This window comes from Mixophyes fleayi, chromosome 9, assembly GCF_038048845.1.
Source record: "Mixophyes fleayi isolate aMixFle1 chromosome 9, aMixFle1.hap1, whole genome shotgun sequence".
Taxonomy (NCBI): domain Eukaryota; kingdom Metazoa; phylum Chordata; class Amphibia; order Anura; family Limnodynastidae; genus Mixophyes; species Mixophyes fleayi.
In genome coordinates, this window is record NC_134410.1 from 45,919,407 (window position 1) to 45,941,155 (window position 21,749).

The 21,749-nt window shown below is 36.9% G+C and overlaps 1 protein-coding gene across 1 annotated transcript in view; it reads right to left on the reverse strand.

Moving 5' to 3' along the window:
• Positions 1 to 448: 448 nt before the first annotated feature.
• The window catches only part of RADX (RPA1 related single stranded DNA binding protein, X-linked), a 44,703-nt gene continuing 23,402 nt past the window's right edge, over positions 449 to 21,749 (reverse strand). The window contains exons 5-14 of the mRNA XM_075184267.1: positions 20,553 to 20,644; positions 20,148 to 20,270; positions 19,234 to 19,341; positions 18,374 to 18,541; positions 13,848 to 14,008; positions 12,863 to 13,092; positions 9,470 to 9,558; positions 6,746 to 7,045; positions 4,846 to 4,995; positions 449 to 3,728 (exon numbers count right to left, since the gene is read on the reverse strand). Of these exons, the coding sequence (XP_075040368.1) occupies positions 3,586 to 3,728; positions 4,846 to 4,995; positions 6,746 to 7,045; positions 9,470 to 9,558; positions 12,863 to 13,092; positions 13,848 to 14,008; positions 18,374 to 18,541; positions 19,234 to 19,341; positions 20,148 to 20,270; positions 20,553 to 20,644 (1,564 nt within the window). The 3' untranslated portion in view covers positions 449 to 3,585. The remainder of the gene's footprint in view (positions 3,729 to 4,845; positions 4,996 to 6,745; positions 7,046 to 9,469; positions 9,559 to 12,862; positions 13,093 to 13,847; positions 14,009 to 18,373; positions 18,542 to 19,233; positions 19,342 to 20,147; positions 20,271 to 20,552; positions 20,645 to 21,749) is intronic.

The following is a 21,749-nucleotide window of genomic DNA, read 5'->3' on the forward strand; positions in this document are numbered from 1 at the left end:
GACCCCTCAAGTTGAAAAATAAAGCCATTTATCATTTAGGAGTTTTGTCCGCCGATGCTTTAACAAATATACAGATTAAACACAAAAAAAACATACAACCATCATCGCTGCCTGCATTTTTGCTATGAGGAAGCCAGAGAAGTTGACCTCTCAATTGCATTTTTTCAGGACCACTGTATAACAGGAATATTATAAAATGAACTTTCACAATTATTTCATGAAAGTTTAATTTTCCACTATTTTAATAAACACATTATAAACAAAAGTTAAACCGATAATAAAAGCATGTTGTGCAGTATTAAAATACTACTCAGCAACACTGGCTTATGCCAGTACAGTTTTACTTTTATTTAATGCACAGAAATCCAAAGTTGGTTTAAATTGCAATGGTTATTACTAGATATCTGGGCAGCATTTTCACTGTATAAACAAACTGCTTTGAAATATGTTGATAACAAATTTCTTTTAATCCTTGCAAGACATTAAACACATCAAAATGAATTGCAAATTAACATCTGTACCATGAGCCACCAGCAGTTACTATGGACTGTGATACCTTTGATGTTCAATTGATGTACATGGTGTTTATTTAAGGAACTTGAGCAAATATTTATGAACGCTGAAATATTGAGCATAGGATACTTGCATGTCATTTATATATTAAAAGATCAGGTACTCAGTCTTTTCCAATATCATATATGTTAAAGCCATGGTATAATTGTCTTGCTTTAAAAGCTGTAAATGATTTTGAGAGCGATAAGCTGGAGAGGAATTAGAAAGGTAGGGCTGATTCATTCTAAGCCAGAGAAGACAGCACATAGTTACTTGCTGTGCCTTACAACCAATCACACGCCACCCTCTCGGTCACCCAAAATTCTCCTTAGGTACTGTCAAAAAGCAGTTACTGTAATGGGACACAACTTAGAAAATTATCCATTTCTAATGCATTAACACATGTCAGTGCAGTCCTCTCATAGGCATCTTACCACAAGTGCATTAATATCAGGCGTACAACACAGGTCTATTAAATGCACTTTAACCCTGACAGGTGAAACAATATAAATTGTAGCCCACGAAGTGTACCATAAAACACCTTTGTTTTGCACAGACCACTTTGATGGACCATCCAGCACAAATTGAAGTGCAAAATGAAAAAGTAACTGTGCAACCTGCTAACCTTGTTTCAGTTTCTTTGATCCACCTTTTCAAAAGAGCAGTTTAGGGGCATATAATCTCCCACAAATAGGGTTCTCCTGTACATATGAAAAAGCTGCCAAATTGGGTTATTGCTATAAAGTGCCCTATATCCCCCACTTGCCATGGTGCATAACAAACTCATGATATTGATAAATGAGAATGTAAGCTCTGGTTGATATGGAAGCCAATTCATACAATCAAGCAGAGTGTGGTACTTGACAGTTTGGACTCCTCACCGTTACGTTATTGGGAGAACACCAATGAAAAATTGGTTGTAGCTATTCCAGTACATTTCAGAAACCTCTTTTTCCCCAACCTCTCAGGCATGTTGAAGCAGACTTGCCTTATGTAAACTACCTTGTCTTGTTCTATGTTTGGCTGCCTCATGTAGTTTTCCCTCTTGAAAAATTAGAAGAATGGATTGCGGATATAAAAGCATGCTTGTAATTTAATTTGTGCAATAGTTTATTTACAATAATTCATACGTAGTATATGAAGCGCAATTTAAAAAAAAATTAAGAAAAAGCATTTTATTAAAATTATTTTTCTGAAAAACAGGTAACATACATTTTGAAGGAATGTTTAAAAATCATTAAAAAAGGTATACAAATAGTAGAGATTCAAAGTACCACACTTTAACTATATACAGTGCATCAAATTGTGCCATTTGACAACACATTAACTAGTCTCTTCCATTAGTAGAAATAGTCATTAATAAGAAATTCTAAACCATACATTATTTTAAATTAGTGTCCAACAGACAGACATAAAAACAATAAATATTTAAAAAGAAGCGAAGGGACGATTAACACCTTTGCATTTATCATCTACTGCAGTGGATTCCAAACTTTTTTTAGTTCAAGGCACCCTTAGGGCCTCCATAATTCTTTTTAAGGCACTCCTAAGCCAAAATAATTACCAAGTAGTCCCCCGCCTTGCTTGCCACTGGCCCTGGCAGAGGCACCCGAGGGAGCCTAGGCACACAGTTTAGGAACCACTGATCTACTGTATACGAGTGTTATACTAGATAATAAGTGGAACATTCTGAAAAACGCACAGCAACATGACTGAACATCAGTGTAAATGTGGCACTGGTAAAACAGGATATCATTTTCTTTATTTTGTATGCTTTGAATATGTGAGAAAATGCAGAAGATGTGAACAAGCCCTTAACGTAGTATATGCACTGCATGTACAATGGAAAGTGCAAGCATCATAATATATTCACATGTCCATTTTCGATGTAATACTGACAAGATCCAAATATGAGAATAAGCTTACTGCAATAAAAAACAATTCGACTAACAGTAAACTCTAAACTCAAATTTCATAAATTAAAAAAAAAAAGGTCACAGTGGAATCTTTGGTCACCAGAGGAAAATAAACCCAATGTGCAATCTCTGAGAAACCTACTTCATTCCATACACTTACAAATTCATTTTAAATAAAACACTATTTTTTACATTAAGTTACTTAAAAACTATTCACTTACTGATAAAAATTAACTCTACTTTCAAATAAAAAAAAAAAAGGTTTCATAAAGTTTGGTCTTCCTTCAAAAATGTATAATTTCAAAGTGCATAAGACAGAAAATAGTAATGCATTAAAAACTAAAAATCACTCCCTTCTACTGCACAATATCACTCTCTAAAATAATGCTAAAATAGGACGAGAGTCAGTGCTATCTAGAGAGTGTACATTTAAAGTAATGTATGTGTCCAATCTAAATACACTGCTTCTCCTATATTTAAAGTCAGCCTAAGACCATACATTCTTGGGGACTGGCAAGCAGGACATTTACATTTAGTCAGTTTAGGAAAATGTAACAATATAAAAGCCTAATTGCACTGTAAAGTTATTATAGCCATACCCATCTTGTGAATATCAGCTATAAAACTGGGCCCCTCCCTCACTGTGCTATAAACGCAGCAATTAGTTATTGCTGTAGATATCCGTTCCTGAGGCACTGATCCCATGTGATCATTTAGAGTCAATGTGCTGAAAGCTGGCAGTTTGATGATGTCACAGGATTTTTCTCAAGAGCACCCTGAGCATGCCCTTGCTAATGCATGTGATTTATACACACCAATACTGAATATTCATAGCTGCCTAGAAGATGATCAACTTCACGCTGGCATATATTAAAAGAAAAAACAACAAAAAAACTGAATACAAAAGAAACTATAGTGCTTTAACACACAATAAATGTAACATATTTGGTTATGTTGTCCGTTAAGATATATGTTTAACGCACAGTGGGGTGTAGGTAACAGGCAGCCATGAAAAATGTACATGCACATTTTTAGCAAACAAAAACAAAATGTAAACATTGTAGGAAATACAGTACACGATAATAATTGGTACCATGTATATGGTAATGAAGATATTTTAGGCAACTGCGGCATTGTCCAGAACAGGATGGTAAACTTTGTTCAAACAAACTTCCACGTTGCTTTCACCAAGGTGACAAATGTCCAAGATACAGATAACATGCAGCCTGTCCCGTGCTTCCGCGTATTTCACAAGCTCATCTAAAATAGAATATATGCAGCAACTGTTCAATAATGCACAGATGGAGAAAAACACAATGGGCCCGATTCATTTAGGAAAGTAAAGCAAAATAAAATGAGTAACTTTTCAACATGGCAAAACCATGTTGCATTGGAGGGGGAGGTACATTTAAAAATTGGGGACAGATTTATAACTGGTGTAGGGCATGTCCTACATGAAAAAACAGCCAGCATTTAACTTATGTGCAACCCCCCCCCAAAAAAAAAAAAACCCTACAAACTAATATGTACCCTCTGCATTGTAACATGGTTATTTCCAAGAGAAAACTTTTTTTGCCTTACTTTCCTTAATGAATCAGGCCCAATATATACAAATTCTCATTCGGACATGTCCACAATCACACCTGAATTTTCATTAATTACTAAGTTTAAGAAATAAGTGTTGGGGGTAAGTATCAAGCTGCGAGTTTCTGGCAGGTTTGAAAATTGGAGATGTTGTCTATAGCAACCAGATTATAGCTTTCATTTTGTAGAATGTACTAAATAACTAGAATCTGATTGGTTGCTATAGGCAACATCTCCAATTTTCAAACCTGCAGCTTGATATATTTACCTCTTTGAGTACAATTCTCACATGTGACCATACACTCTAAACAGCTCTGCTATAATTTTCATAACATGGATGTTTTCAACAGGTTATATATGCAAGTATAACCCGCTCTACATTTTTCTCCAATGGTAGCCATCACATTTATTGTGTCCTCAGCTACTGCCACTGCATAAGGAAGCAATAGTGGCATTATATGAAGTTCTCTAATACAAAATCAGACACCTGCCAAGGGTCAAGCTCACTATTAAAATGTATTTTATCTATAAATAAGGAAGAGGTCACTACAACTTAATATTTGTTTATCACTAGTGCCTATTCAATCAGATATTGAATAATGTTGACTGCGCATGTGTCATCCCTGCATTCTAATCCTCACTTAGCCACATGACTACTTTACAGCAGGTATCGGAGCGAACCACAAACTGGTATGCACAACAACAGTTCACAAAGACACAATGCACTAATTGTTGAATATTAAAAAAAAAAAAAAATCCATAACAGTAACATTTTATCATTCTTCTCCCTTACCCCGAAGAGAAACCCAAGGGTGGTCCCTATTTTCAACATTCCTACTTGATCCAGGAGATTGGAGATGGATGGGAAGACTATTCATGCCAAACAGACTGAAGTGATCAATCACAGGCAGCGTCACATCTATTGCTAAATTTTGATTTATACCTGTTAAAAAAAAAATATACAGTCAATTAGCATTACACCAAAATACTTCTGCTCATAGGTATTAGAGGATAGTATGATCTATTTATCACTACAAACTTCATGATCCGTTCACACGCATGTATTTGTGAGAATACATTCCGCTATGTGAGCTAACTGCATGAAACAGATGGTGGATATATAAACCATGAAAGCTTTTGCAGTCCATTTCATACATGCTTGTGTATATCTGCCACAAGTTTTCACATGGATAAACAGTTCTCAAATGCAACAGATCAGAAATGGGGCTCAGATGTGACTCATGGGCATGTGTGAACAGACCTTAAATTGAATTAGGAGACATCTCTGCCACATAATGTCAGTTCGGGCAAGAGTAAGAATTTGGTGAAAGATGCAGTCAGACAATTTTTTTTCTTTAGGAATACAATTCTTTAACCAATATTTTTAAACTAAAGCAGATTGATATGGTGCGCTGATGTCAAAAAGATTCTGTTTATACATCTTAATCATTCAGTAGAATTTGTGAACGCTCTAGGTACACATCCTCCTCCCTGCTTGATCTCCTGAACCAAATAATTTATTTGAACAGCAGGAAAAAGAAAGATTGAGTAAAGCTCTCTTTTAGAAATAATATATATATATATATAGTAACAGAAGACAGGCAGGGCGCCTCAATGTGTATTATCACTTGTATAGTATAGATGAATGTAATATAATGCGTACCATGAGGTATTAGTAGGTCGTCTAGTCAGAGAGGGCGAATCCTCCTCAAGTGCAACAAGTCAAATGTTTATTTTATATATTTCAAGATCCTGCAGGAACATTTGACTTGTTGCACTTGAGTTAGGCTGGAGAGGATTTTTTAGTACATCTTTATATACATTCTGCTCACCTCCCTAAAGTTCCAGTAACAGAGATCCTGTGCACCCTACTGGGAGAGAGAGAGTACCCAATTGATCCTCTAAAGAAATAATTCCATGCTATTTTGGAGAGACCATCTGGTACGCAGTTTTTACCTTATCTATATGGTTGGAACACACGGGTGTCCTGTATACTACAATTGTTTTTATCCTGGGCGTAGTTGTTTGCTCACGCTAAGGAAGCCCTATAGGTGGTGTATATATTCACAGGTGGTGTGATTGCACATCTTGACAATACTACTCTATGCTGTGTTTTGTTTTCTGCATTGTTTGTTATTTGATCCACTGGGAGGAACAACCTATGAGGATTCTCCCTCTCTGACTAGACGACCTACTAATACCTCATGGTACGTATTATATTACATTCATCTATACTATACAAGTGATAATACACATTGAGGCGCCCTGCCTGTCTTCTGTTACAGTGTCTCCATTTCCGGACTAACCATCTGGCTACAGGTCATCGTGGCTGCCGCTCATACTTGAGCTTTCTACATATCTGGAACTTTTCTACTTTTGATACTGCATTATTGTGACTACGTTGTGGTTGTGAGCGCCATTTTATATCTGTCTGTTGATATAGAGATAGATAGATATATATATATATATATATATATTTTTTTTTTATTTTGAATCATTGTATCTCCCGACATATATAAAAAAAAAAAAAATGCATTTTATAAAACAGGATATCATAAGAGTAAAATGTAAAAGACAACGATTTCTATGAGTTATCTGCATACAATACACTCAGAAATCATACTGATTTGTCCAAATGAAAATATAGGATAGGAGAAATTAAATCTTATTCCACAGTTCATGGGATTAATTACCCAGTATGGTGAATTCATAGTGACCAAGACCATTGGCACTGGAATCATAGGTTTTCCTTTTGCATGCATACATTGATTTTATAAATTTGGCAGGGTGAAGATTATATTTCTGCATCAGAATTTCCTTCTGGTTGTACTCAAACTTTTGGGGGAGGCTTTCTGGAAATATCTTGTTATAATGTAGGCGTTCCGTTATGGAGTGTTTAACTTCGGACCACAGATCATTTTCCCATGATGATCCATGCCATGACGTTCTTTTACTCTGATCGCTCTCAGAGACATAACTACCAGTGTCTTGATCTGTTAATGTAAAAAAAAAGTCAAGAGTGTGTCACCAGAATTAAGGAAGATAGAATATTTAAACACAGGAGGCTGTCTAGAACACGAAGCCCATTATCAGATTGTCCACATATCATGGTAAATAAATATGAAACCGGAAAAGATCACAATAGAAGCACTTCTCATAGAATTAACGATTGCTAACCACAGTGGCCTAGTGGTTTGCTCTTCTGCCTCACAGCGCTGGGGTCATGAGTTCAATTCCCAACCATGGCCTTATCTGTGTGGAGTTTGTATGTTCTCCCTGTGTTTGCGTGGGTTTCCTCCGGGTGCTCCGGTTTCCTCCCACACTTCAAAAACATACTGGTTGGTTAATTGGCTGCTATCAAAAATTGACCCTAGTGTCTGCTGTCTGTCTGTGTGAGTGTGTGTCTATATTAGGGAATTTAGACTGTAAGCTCCAATGGGGCAGGGACTGATGTGAATGGGTTCTCTGTACAGCGCTGCGGAATTAGTGGCGCTATATAAATAAATGATGATGATGATGATGATGATGATGATGATCCCTAGAACAGTTCAAGAATCAAAAAAGATGCATGGGACAAAAGCAAAGCTGTAGCAAACCCCCCCCCCCCCCCCCCCCCTTCCCCAATAGGTATAAGGGAGAAGAAAAGTACATGGTATAGAAACGGGCAGACTTGGTTGTTCATGCTGTCAAAGTTTATGATTTTATTACATTTAGATACAATGCACAGTTTAAAAAGAGCTTATACTGCGGACATACAAAGTCACAGAGAGGCTTCTAAACAAATAAAGTCAACAACATATTTAACAAATTTAGAGTTCTCAAATAAGTGAGAAGGCATTAAAAGCAAGGCAAAGCTTAGATAAAAGCTTTAACCTGGACTAGGAAACACCATTAAACTTTTGATTCAAATCTGATGCACTTGGGAAAGAGAGACACAGGAACCCCACTTTCCCCCAGCACAACTCCTCCAAATTTATTTAATAAAATTAGAGTGCAAAATTTAATTATATTCTATGCAAAAGGACTATACTGGCTCAGTAAAGAACTGAAACATGAAACTGCAGCCAACAGGAGTCTAACCATCAAATATCACAAGGACTCAGATGAAGATTGTAAATAAATCTAAGGGTCTCAAAATTAGATTTTATGTTTTTAAATAGAGGTTTGGTGAAGTCATGTGTCGAGCACAGTCAGAAAGTCTAAAATATGGACATAAATGACCAAAATACAAGTTTCTTTATATACAAAAAAGTGTACTAAAACCACAGGTAAGCCTTTGGAGTGGATCTAAAATGAAGATAGCTTAGTGATCACGTTAAAATCACCACATCGAGTGTCAAACATCTGTCAGGATGCAGGAACTTTTACAGAATGATTTATCAATTGTACAAGAAGCTTTTAATACTGGATCAAAATAAGCAACAGCTTTTACAGGTATGCTTTGTTTAAGCTTTTAGAAAGGACCCCTAGCCAATCACATCAGAAACGGCTCATCCCTCATTAAGGACACCTCCCATTATATTCAGGCCCAGTCTTTGATACAAATTCCCTTGATGACATCTGGAAATGGTGATTGGAAGGTTGGCCACTAGATTCTCCCTGCTATAGTGAGTGAAGTTCATATTCTATGGACGCACTTATAACCAGGGCCAGCGCTATAATTAGATGAAATCAGGTGGTCCCTGGAGTGCCAACATTTTGAGGGCACCTAATTAATGAATGAGAGATATCCTGTTACTCCTTTAGCATCCCCCCAGCTACCCGCAATGAGCACTAAGGGACTTAAACACATCCGCATACTCATTGGCTGACAATGGGGAAGATGGGGTGATTAATAATTTAAACTAACTTGAGCAAGTCCTGCATGCTTCATACCTTCCATAGTGATGCTGCCCACTGCTTCCTCAGCTTTAGTTCAGAGTGAGTCACAGCGCTGTGCCACACTCCATGCTTGTCACCGATATTCTTGTTTTCATCCCCAGCAAACAACACTTTGCTGACTTTCTAAGGTACTTTTTTCCATTTGCTCAAATTTAGGGCTTAAAAAATATAAAAACAAAAAAAAAAGCCTTCCTAGATTCTGAAACCTTATGGGTATTCATCCTTCTTAACGCTAGTGTTTCCAGGTTGTTATTTTTAATATTCATTTTGGAAAGCCCTAACAGATATTAGTCCATGAAACTTTACGCTAAGGTTATCAACTTATCTCCAAAAAACAGACTTCTCTACCCCAATACTGGAGCAACGGAATTGTCCACCAAATGCTGATAGCAAGTTCTCACTATAAAATCCCTTTAAACTGTTTTAATCATCATAACATGATATTGCTTCTGAAGTAAACCTATTTAATTTTTATTTATTTTTTTTACACAGAACCTTAGGCTAATGTTAAGCAGGCTGCAATAAAGACCAATTACCTTCAGAAAACTGTGATTCCTGGGAGTGAGTTTCCAGATCACGGGCTGAGTGCTGCACGCTAGGGCTGTTTTCTAATGTAGACACATTACTGAAAGAGAAAGAACAAACATTTCTTGCAATATGAATTCATATTCATTGACTTGTCAGGGAAAAAGGTTGTCGGTCACTTTTTTACTTAATAAAAAAATAAATAAAATATTATATGATTACATTTTGGAAATGGCTCATTAGAGGCCATTTTGTACATTAATCTGCCGTACTCTATTAATAACAGCCGTAATGCAGGGGAAACGGTCTTTTTCCAAACAGAGGCGAATGAGCATCTTACAGTGTTGAGAACCTGTGTGTTTCTGGAGGGGTACTGTTCCTATTATTGTCCAAATAAGTTTGTGAATATTGTGGCAAAACTCATGATTTTGGGGGCAGTGGCATCAAATGTGGGGGAAAATGTCTGCACGGCCACAATTCCACCAACACTCTTTGGAGTTTGGTAGATTATGTGTAACCAGGAGTGGACCAGGTAGCATCTGTGGTAGAATTCGTAGGCATTCTCTTTCATTCTTACACAGATCAAACTCTTGGCAATTCTTTCATTCATCTTAGATCATTTGTCTATCTAAGATCTTCCCCATATCCCCCGCCTACCATATTTTGTGAACATCCTTTTCGAGTTGACCGTGGGCAAATAGAGAGCAGTAGAATGTTGATATTAACAGTGTTGGTTTCGATTTAAGCCTACATAATGATTCCAACGCTGTCTGTTGTGTGAGAACTCTCACAATGTTGAAATTGAGTTGTATGTGTGTGTGAGCTGAAGAAACTGGAAAAAGCAATAGGTGGGCAGATTAAACAAGCTGTTTCTGTGAGTTCTGGGGAGAATCACAAGAGCCATGTTAATTTGAAAATTATTATATTATTGTTGCTCCATAGTTTTAAGGACTTATGGTCTCGTCCGGAAGGGAAGGCTTGGGTACTCCAGTGGATCCATTAATTGTGTATCACTTGTTATATATATATATATATATATATATATGTGTGTGCTGTTTAATTGGTTCTAACATAGTGATCATGTGTGACTCTCGTTCTGGTGGCCAAAATATAGAGACAGACAGTGCAAAAATTAAGAGGATGTCGCAAGAACAGCCTAGTGTACATTAGCTGCCCGAATTGTTTCTGCTTTGTGTATCTGGCGATAATAAAACAAAGAGACATATCTGGCACAAAGGATACAAATATTATTATGTGGAAGTCACATCTGGTACCAGCTAGAAAAAAACTGAACAATACCTGGTACCAAACATAAAAGGAGGTAAGTACTTTGTAAGAACTCTCCACTCTCCCATTGGCTACTGCTGCTCCACTGCTCGCTGTTCCTGCTTTATATACCAATCACTACCAATAATAAGCTCAATATTTCCAGTGTATTCCCTATGCTGAACACCAATGGTTCACAGCATGAAGGGAACGCAGCTCATTTAACCAGTAATTGGTCCTGGCGTGACTCATACAATGCTGCCAAACAAGTACTCACCAAAGGGAGTGGTAAGCAGGCTGCACTCATGAGACTGGCAAGCTGCACTCTTCCTGAACTTTGTTGATGCTGGAAACAGCTCTCAAAGCACTTACAAGCCAACAAACTTCTTACAGAGGCAGTGTTGTACACTTTTAAAAGAAAAAAACCCCCCCAAAAAAAAACCCTATTGTAATGCTCTTTTATCCTACTAACTTAAGAAACAAGTGTGAAATCGCTACGGACTCTCAAACACACAGTGTAAATATTAAGATGGTCAGCACTGCATTCACAACCTCATCAATTCAAATCAGAAATTAATCTATAAACCTTAAAGTTTAATATCATCTTTAGCAATGTTTAATGAAACCTGTTCACTGGAGATCCGATCTATTAATGTTTATTGTAATGTATGTTTTTGTATAGTTAGGTATCTATATTCTGTATTTTAAGTATTTTGTATTCTAAGTGCAGATCAGTCTGCTACACGAAAAACAAAAAAGCAACAGTATAGCTTTTGCTTAATTAATGACTGAAACTAATAAAAATGAAGCTGTTGAAAAACAAGCAACTTTGACCATAAGAATTCAGCTTCTAAAGAAAATCGCTATAGGCGAAACGCGTCAAGCCATTATAAAGATAACCTAAGATATTTTTGCACTTTACAAGAGTCACAACAGAGACCTTCATCTTTAATAACAGCAGAAGAGTCAATGAGAAAGATTACTGTGCATGGTTACAAGCAAAATCTCGAGACTACTGCACAATCTGACCAGACTTCCACTACAGACAGACTGACGAACCCTTACACCGGTGAGCTTTACTTATCTTTATAAAAGACCTCTGGATATCAGGAAGTTTGTATTTCTAAAGGAGTTATTAGCAAAAAGCCACATGAAATAACCTTGTGGCATAGGATGTAACCGGATAAATAAAACTTTGCACATTGGCAAAACCATCTTGCATTGGAGGGGGATGCAATATTAAAATGTGGGGACATGTTTATAGTTGGGGTAGGGCATGTCCTATATCAACTATAAATTTCAGGGTAAAAATAAAGCTATCATGTATATGTATGCTAGATGAAATAAAAAGCCAGTATTTAATTTATGTGCAAAATAAACTAATTTGCACCCCTTGCATTGTAACATGGTTTGTCCATGAATCAGGCCTATAGTGCATACTTTATTGGTGGGTGTACTTTATGGAAAAAGGCTTTTTATATGATTTTTATGAAGATTTATAGTTTATGTAATAAAACATTGTTTATAGACGGATTCATAGATTAGTTTCCGATTTGACTTGATGAGGTTGTGAATTTACAGCGCTGACCATCTGAGTATTTACACAGTATGTTGTGCACCCATACACTAGACCTAGAGAACTTGGCAAACTACTAACAAGTGATGGGAAATAGGGCTGCAAACTTACTCAAGAGAACTTAAACACAACAGTCATGGACAAACCCACTGATGACTAGAGACGCGTGTACCATCCTTATCCTACTCGACACTTGCTGCTGCAGTTAATATAATAATCAGGAATTGAGTCACCAAATATTTTCCCAGTGATGTCTTCTCTTTGAATAGCATCTTTGTTCTTATGTGATCAAGTAACAAAACAAAAAAGAAAAAAGGAAGAAAAATAAAAAGCAGCCGTGTTTGTTTCCTTGTTTAAACACAAATCGTCATTTTCAGAAATTACACAAGCTGTAATGTGGTGCTAAATAATTATCACAATCTTTACCCAGGCAAAAAAAAAAAAAAAAGAAGTAAAAAAGATTTTTGCTGTAAAATGTTATATCATCATTACAAGTGCAAAATCTGCAGAAACCCTGGGAGAAGCCAAAGAGTGATGTAAACCGTGTCAGAGCCTCACTTACTGGTTTACTCCAGATTCAGGTTGTTTTTTCCTTCTCTTCACCAGACTCAAGTTATTAGTTTCACCCAGAGGCGTGAGCTCTTCTGTACTGCGCTGTAACAGGCTGCTAGAATGGTCTGTCACTACAGGATGGTTTCTTTGCTGGCCACTCACAGCAAGTTCCAGAGGGACTGGTTCTCGGTTTCCAAAATGTGGCTCAGAAGGTGTTGGCACAGGGGCCATATTTTCATGCTAAGGAGAGAAAAAAACAAATATTTTCTTCAGTAATATAATGATTGAACTATGAAAACTTTTTTAATTTTTTGTATTTTTTTAAAGCCATGTAAACGAAAACGCTGTACATGTGAACGCAATAGTTCTTTATATCAGTTCTACAGACACAATGCTTACTATACCCATGATGCTATTACTTAAGTGCATAGTAGGAACACTTCTGCATTACAAGGGAAAAATGCACCAGCTACTGTAAATTATTATGGATATTCGAAGTTACCTTGTTGTGGGAAGTTCTAAATTGACCACTTTTTAATGACATATTTGCAAAATAACATCATTGTCTGCTACAAGCAATTGGCCAGATTACAAATAATGACATAATCTAATTTACAATTCTGGCACATATGGCAGAGAAGGACCTGCTCATAAGAGTTTACAATCTAAGAGTCTGGACAAAACATGCAAGACATGGGGACTAGGTGAGGCATTTGGTGCAAATAATAAGACATATCTCTCCTTTATGCAAGGCTTTAACAAGAAGCCAGTATCTTCATAGTAACACTGCAGAGGATTGTCTGGCCAATCAGAAGTCTCCTCACTGCAAGTCTCACGCTCAGCCATGTGGATACAGTATGGTTAAAAAAAAAAAGTTTGCTGACAAATGGAGTATTTATAAAGATAATCAAAATAAAACACAACATAAGAATAGAGTTTTACAAATACGTATTCTAGCTCAGCTAAGGGGTTGAAATGGACAACTCAATACATACCGTTTCTGGAAAATGTTCTACTTCAGGGGTATCACTTGTAACATTCTCCACAAATCTACAAGCAGCAATTATACCCTGAACAGCAACACGTCTGTGTTCCCTGTAATGTAGTTGCTCAATTATTGTCTTTAGTTCCCCGATTGTAGTCAACATTTTCTCTACTGTATAAAAAGAACAAAGTAAATCATCACAACCTCAATGAGATTTTCACTTATTGTAAGTAATTGGGTTTACAAATTTGTTTTCCCTAGACTTTGTATAAAGAAAACAAAAAAAACAAAAAACGAAAACAAAAGCAATGCATGTCTGTTTAAATTTAAATACAATTTAAAAGTAATAGTGGTGCTAAAACTAAACATAGCATATACCTAAAAAACATTCAATACCTTATAACAAGAGTATAACTTCATGCATGTCTAACTTCTTTAACCACTCTAATCCAGGAACCACTCTGTGAATACAAAGTAGCAAAATTGCTGTAGAGATAACTAGTTGAGATAATCTCCAGAGAATCTCTAGAACACCCGCAACTGTGTAGTATATGAGATTAAATTGCCACTTGCTGTAACATGTCAAAATATTAATTAATAAGTGATTTTATTTCTAAGTGAAGCCTTAAACCACTGAATAGGCAGCCTACCTGAGCTCGGAAGCTACAATATGTCAAGCTTAAACCCTCACGAGATTGCTGCAAATTGTAGGAAGTCAATTGGCTATAAACCGCTACTATGCATTTAGATACATGGCAGCATGCAAGGCATGATACCAGAGAGCAGACTTGAAGCACAGCAAGGCCAATTACTTACAGATGACCTGACAACCTGTTAGACAGGTCTTCCTATTTCGTACAAGATATTGAAAGCATGCATCCTACCCACCCCCCAAAAAATGCCAACATGTCAAATAGCTCTATACCCTCCAAATCAACCTCCTGCTCCATATCAGCACTTCTCAAACAATGGCTGTGATTAGCATGCTGGCCAGACAGACTGACTGAACAACGTAGTGAAAACTTTAGCCACAGAGTGGCAATGGGACCTTTTTTTTTTGTATATGCTTGTGGTGACAGATCCTCTTTAAAGTAATAAAAGTGTTGATATGCTGTGGAATTAGTGGAGCTGTATAAATTGGAGCTGCTGATGCTGCTACCATGACCTCTGTGGCAAGGAGGCAGCATTTGATTGGATAGACACAACCCCTCTATTTGAAATGTCAAAAGCAGCAATTTGCATTTATCTCAAAGGAAGTGTACAACCTGCACTTCAGACTACAAAAGGAGGTCAGGAGGGGGAAAGCATGGACTTCTGAATGGAAGATGCCTTGATTCAAGGGAAAACTTCAACGTACCGTAGATGAAAAGCAAAACATCTGAGAAACAAAGCAATGATCACGGAGGTTTACAAACAAACATTCTATGAGGAAAAGCAAAGGACCAATGCTTCACAAAATACTTGTAGGGAGTTAAAAAACAAAACAAGCCCCTATTCATTAATATGGTATATAAGACAATAAAATGTGCCAGTCATACAGATTGAACACTTACAAAAATCACAGAAATACAAAATTAATTATGTTTTTCCTGTTAGTCTTGAAACACATTCCAATGTGCTTACTCTCACAGAATTTGTGGTATGTACCTTGGTATAGATGTAAAACCTAAAGAATTAGAAATCTTCCAGCATAGCCCAATCCTTCTGGTATTACTACAGTCTCAGCTCTGTTCTGGGATTTGACAGGAGCATAAAAGAGTCACTAAAGGAGAGGATGTCCGTGCAGAGAAGGAGGAGGATGAGGAGGAAAGGACTATATGCTCTAGTCCCTGGCGCTCTCAACTGTCTCTATAAAGTGCTTGTCTGTACAGTCAGTATTTACTCCATAGAGATCAATGATTTCTATACAAATGTTTCCCTTTGATTCTTACGTAAAACCATGGAACAGAAGAAAGACTGATGGAAACAAAAAAACCCACTCTGCAGACCCTAGTTGTAACGGTTGAAATATGGTCTCCTGATATTATGTGCTAAGGGCCAGTGATCTAAGAAAACTCTAATAAACCATACATGAGTTCACTTGTCTTAGTGTGGGAGCAAAGTTCTCACAATGTCCAAGATGGTTTTAAAAACCATGCCCGGTACCAAAATAAAACTCTGTTTTTTATATTCTTTACATTCTAATAAACTACAAAAATTGTTTTATACTTTTCCTACATATTTTAGTGTGATACTAGGTTATGTGCACGGCTTATATTACAAGCTATATTGCAAGTTACTAGGAGTTACTAAAGCAGATAAAGGTCTTCTCTTTCTCTTCAGCAATTCCCTCCAGCCTACTGTTGTTAGTCAGGATAATTTAATGATAAATATACTAAAGACACATAACTTAAATAAAGGCTATACGGATTATTTCAGGAGAATCTCAAATGCTTCTTACATATTCACACTATAGGGTCATCAAAAAAAAAAAAAAAAAAGCCATCAGAAAGATCTTAAGCAAACAATTTGTGTATTGATATGTTCTGTATACTGTATCTGCTTTCTGTTTCCTGTTAAAATTGGTTTCTGTTAGCACAGTTGGGGGGACACTGCTCACTTTGGGGTACAGAAGGCGCTGTGGGAGTAAGGCACTAAAGAGTCTTGTCTAGCCTGCTTCCCTACCCTTAATGCCCTCTCTAGCCAGAAGTATCAGTTTATTTAACCAACAAAGTCACAAGAGAGGGTGAAACACAACCAACAGAACATTCAACAGAACTGTCAAACAAAAGAGTGGGAGCGCAGTGTTAAAAGAAATATTTTACGGTAAGTACAAAAATCTTATTTTCTCTGGCACAAACAGTTGGGGGATACTGCTCACCTTTGAGACGTCCCAAAGCTGCCCCCTATGGGTGGGAATGCTCAGACTGCAACACATAAAACTTTATGGCCAAAACTGGAGTCTTTGGAGGCATAGACATGAAACCGGTAGAATCTGTTGAATGTCTAGATGGAAGACCAGGTAGCTGCCCTACATAACTGCTCAACCGAAGCCACATGCCACACCGCTCAGGAGGTGCTGACCAACTTGGTGGAATGATCAGTAAACATTCAGGAACTGAAGATCCCTCAGAGATGTATGCCCGACATATAGTAGCAGAAATCCATCTGGCTATCGTCTGCTTTGAGGCTGGCCAGCCATGCTTACACGCATTGTACAACACCAGAAGACAGTCTGTTTTCCGAACTGAAACAGTACGGTCCACATAAAACCTCAAAACTCTAGTCACATACAGCAGCACAACAAAACCCTGACTGCTGGATGCTCGCCACAGGAGCATCCACACTTTGGTGTGTTGTCTCCTAAGATGTCACCTCGGAGTCTGGAAAAGGATAGTAAAGGTGATACCATCTAGGTATCTGAAATTTACTGTCTGGTTTCAGTCTGGGTTCTCCCAGATTTCAATTGTGGGAAGGAAGGTAAAACACATTTTTATGTTATTATGTTATTATATAATTATGTTCAAGTTCAGGGATATTGAGAACCTTACAGTCAGGATCTGGTCTTCAATCCCCTGTCTACTAGAGGAGTCCTCCTCCCAAATTGACAGATCCTCATAATCGGACTCGTTCTGAACTTACCCATCCTCCTGTATCAGCATCTCTTAAATCCTGGGAAAGGGGACAACCTAGGCATTTACACTGTCTAACCGCAAAAGAGGACTAACAATTTTTTCAAGGGAAGAAGACACCATTGTCAATCCCTGGACTGACCTTTCCAAGTTTATCATCCAGGCAGGTTCCCGGGAGACCCCTGAGGCATCAGGTAGCAACTGTGATGTCTAACCCAAAGAAAGGGAATCTGAAGACTGTGCACCCAAAGGAGAAGTAAAAGGTATCAGCACCTACTGTCTACCCAAACTGGGAGTGTCTCTCAAGTACTACAAAGGATCATGCTTGCTCCTTGGCCCGGGCCAGTTACACCATGTCAGCTGCGCTCCCAGACGAACGTCGACTCAGGTCCTCAGACTTGCAGGCAGTGCACAGCCACTCCTGGTCTGACCATCCTCCAAGCAATTTTGATTGACACCTGCAACAGGTGAAATGCCTAACTGTGATAGCCTTGGACTTGCAACTGGTCCCAATTTCTGATATAATGCAAGACAGTAAAGTAAATGAGACACACTGTTGAACAGTCTATAATAAGGAATGGTCTGACAGTATACACACCGCTGCTAAATATATGCCAACGGGAGAATAAACTACACTAAATTGTGCACTACTCTGTAGGCATTATTAAAAAAAAAACAAAAAAAACTTCTACTTCCAGCCAGAGGGGCATAGAGGGGAGGGGGGCAGTCTTTTTAGTGCCCTACTCTCACAGCGCCCTCTATACCCCAAGGTCAGTTGTGTCCCCCAACTGTTCCTATCAGACAAATAAAGAGTAAAATAAAAGGCATCAAAAAGCTGTAACCTAAAATGCAGTATACGATTACAGAGCTGAAAACAACGAGTATCTTGGACTAAAAATATCAATTACATAAATAAAGCACTAACCTTTAATATCATTACAGTACTTGGCAAAGGTTGCAGGAGGTTGTGGGTATAAGTGATAGCCACCAATTGTGACTTTTCTCTTGACATCAGCTTCATTTTGAGTTCTCATCCAGTTAATAAAGTCTCTTACTTTCTCATCACTGGTGTATAGCTTTCCTTTATGATAACCTTAAAAAGAAAATATCAAACTACATTGCAAAATTATATTGCGGATGTTCGTAATAATGGCATACCAACAGAAAAGATCACTTAGCATTTCCGCCAAATAAACACCTTGAGGAGAAACGCTAAAAAATTCATGAGAAAGGAAAGGCCAGTAGAAGGGTAGAGTCTCAAAGCTTATTTTTAAATGTGATTGTAAAAAAAATAATAATGGTAATAGAACATGCATAGTGCTACCATGTAGCTTAGAGGGAACATGCCTCATATGAGAAAGTGCACTTCTATATTTAATAATCGAACAACACAGCCTTGAACATGTACTATTTGACAAGTTCATTGTTTTGGAGAACGTTACTAAAGTTATAATATAAACTATCAGTACCAAAGGCCCTTACCAACTTTTTGGACATTTAAGTACATGGTAAAATGACTAAAAATAAATGTAAAAAAAAATTGTATGCAACAACAATATAAAAGATGTCAAGACTGTGATCCATCAAAAGAATTGAATACAAGGCAGTATTAGTCACTACCGAGTATAGGTTTCCTTTGTACCTTTTACAGAATGAAAAAAGCTGACTCATACATATTGTAAAAAAAGAACATAATAGAAAATGTTTATAGAAATAGGTAAAATGACCGATTTACTATGGAGAGATAATTATTCTTCTTAGAGTTCATAATAACAAGTTACACACCAGATGTATACACCTGGCTTTCATTAGACGTTGTAAGGTAGGCATTGTAAGCGGTATCCTCGGGATATTCTCGAACCACACGCATCTGAGTGCACACCAAATAAGACACTAGGAAACAAAGAAATTGGTTGATCTTTGTTAAATGTAGGCATCAAATCCAGTGTTGAAGAATTTTAAAAGGGACATTGAAGACATGGAAATAAGATAAACAAAGACAAACCAAACGTCTAAGTTCATACTGAACATACTTCAGCCATTCTATTAATGTAGATTTAATATTATCTGCTGTTTAGGTATTGCTTGGTTTCCAAATGATTAGCTTCAACCCAATAACTGTACATTGGCATTCAGAAAATCTTCTGCCTATAGCTGTAGTGCACAATTACAGAGCCAGACAATCTGTTTGCAAACTGGGTATTTTTTATTTTATCACATAAGAGATAAAGAGGTTTGCTTTAATTAACTCTAAAAGCTGACCATCTTTATCGACTGAATTGCACTCCACTGGGATCAGACAACAGTTTCACCATAACTGAAACTTCCTTCAGTTGTATTACAATCATTTTTATGCAGGACTAAAAGGGGATGAGTGGATAACTTTAATAGAATACAAAGAATAAAAATGTATCCTCATCTATCTTGAAGTGTAATTTTACTGTCCCGATAATTATTTCTGTAATGGCCGTATAGTTAATTCAAATAACCATATTTTGTGATAAACCATCTTCGTTAAAAACACCATACAATGTTAAATGAACAAAGCAATACCTAAATCGACAATTATGTGATAGAAATGAAAGGCAAAAAAAAAAAAAAAAGAGAGAAAAACCCAAACAGATGATCCATCTAGTCTGCCCCTTAAGAATAACTAAAAGAGGGCATGTGGCATAGTGTATGCAGTGCATAGCATGTACTTGGGTGTATATTTTCAAACATATCCGGCTGTGAGGTTGCAAAAATTTCAAGTAGAAATGGTTGATCTGCGGTCCCGTCAACAATGTGAACCCAGCGATATAACCAGAAATCTTGACTGTCATCTGAAGGAAAAATCACAGAACAATGAAGTCATATATAACATTGAAGGCAGGTAAAGGCAAAAAAAACAACAAAAACTAATCCTAGTTAAAAGTGGACCTATTGAAATGGATTAACATTTTGTTATATACATGCACATATACTAGTTACTCGCTTCAGAAAGGTTTCTTTTTTTAAATACATTTTTCCTGTTACTCAGACAAATCTGTTCCCCATCTTCAAGACATTAAGATGCACATTAAAAATAACACTCCCTGAATGCCATCTCTATATGGTTAACCTACCTCGAATTCGTTTTCGTTCACATCTTCCAACATAGGTCACAAGTCCTATCACATCACAGACTTTATTGTGAGGTAGATCATTCAATTCCAATCTAAAACACAAATTATGTTTTGTGATAAGTTCTTTTGCTTCGCATACAACACACCAGCTGATTCTGCAGTCTCCTACAATAGAGAGCAGTCAAATAGTGTTTACTCATACTGATCCATATACTTGAACAAATGTAAGAATTAATTTGCTTAGACTAGAAACAGTAGAATCAGTCAGTGCTAATGTCGCTTGCATGCAAGTCCATGGATCTAGTGCAGAATCTAGAGGTCGACCAGCTTCCCTATACACATTTTAGAAGGTTGTTTGTTTAGTCATTGCACTGCACTGAGAAACAAATTTGGAAGCTTCATAGTGTAGAAGCTGAGGAGAGGTATGCAATCGTCAACTGACTGTCTTAGCAAAATGGTGGCTTTCATTCAACAAAATAACAAGATCAAAGGGTTTATTGAAACTGGAGTAGAACATAAAAAGTTTCCAAAGTGTTTAATGGTGCCATACATGTAACAAGAGAACAAGATGTCCCATTTGTACATATAATAAAGAATAATCACAATAGCGTAATAAAATCAGGTATAAATTTCAATTCTCATATAGTGATCTTACTTCTAGATCCCCTTGGTATCAAACTCACCAACAAAAAGTAAACAATACCCTCAAGATATATTGTAGTTGGTTCTGAATCCAATATTTTTAACGGTAATCTTCTTTAATCAGCCACTCATAAAACGGCAAAGAAGGCAAAAAAAAAAAAAAAGAAAAAAAAAAAAAAAAGGGAAGAAATCTAGTGTAGAATGTTTTTACAAACAGCTATTTATTTGATTAAAAATACACTCACAAGTGATAAAAGAAAAGTACATGGAAAATCCAATACGGATAGTACTAATTACTCATACCAGAGAAACTGAGATTCAGCGTTCATAGGTCTTAGATATAGTTGCTGTAGTAACCAATCAGGTCCTAGATGGTATTCCTGGTTAGAGTAAAGTGCTGGACTCATCCTCCTAGGGAGTTGGCGAGTATGATACCAAGGGGATCTAGAAGAAGGATCACTATATGGGAGTTCAAATTTAAACCGGATTTTATTACGCTATTATGATTATTCTTTATTATATGTACAAATGGGACATCTGTGTCACTATCAAGAA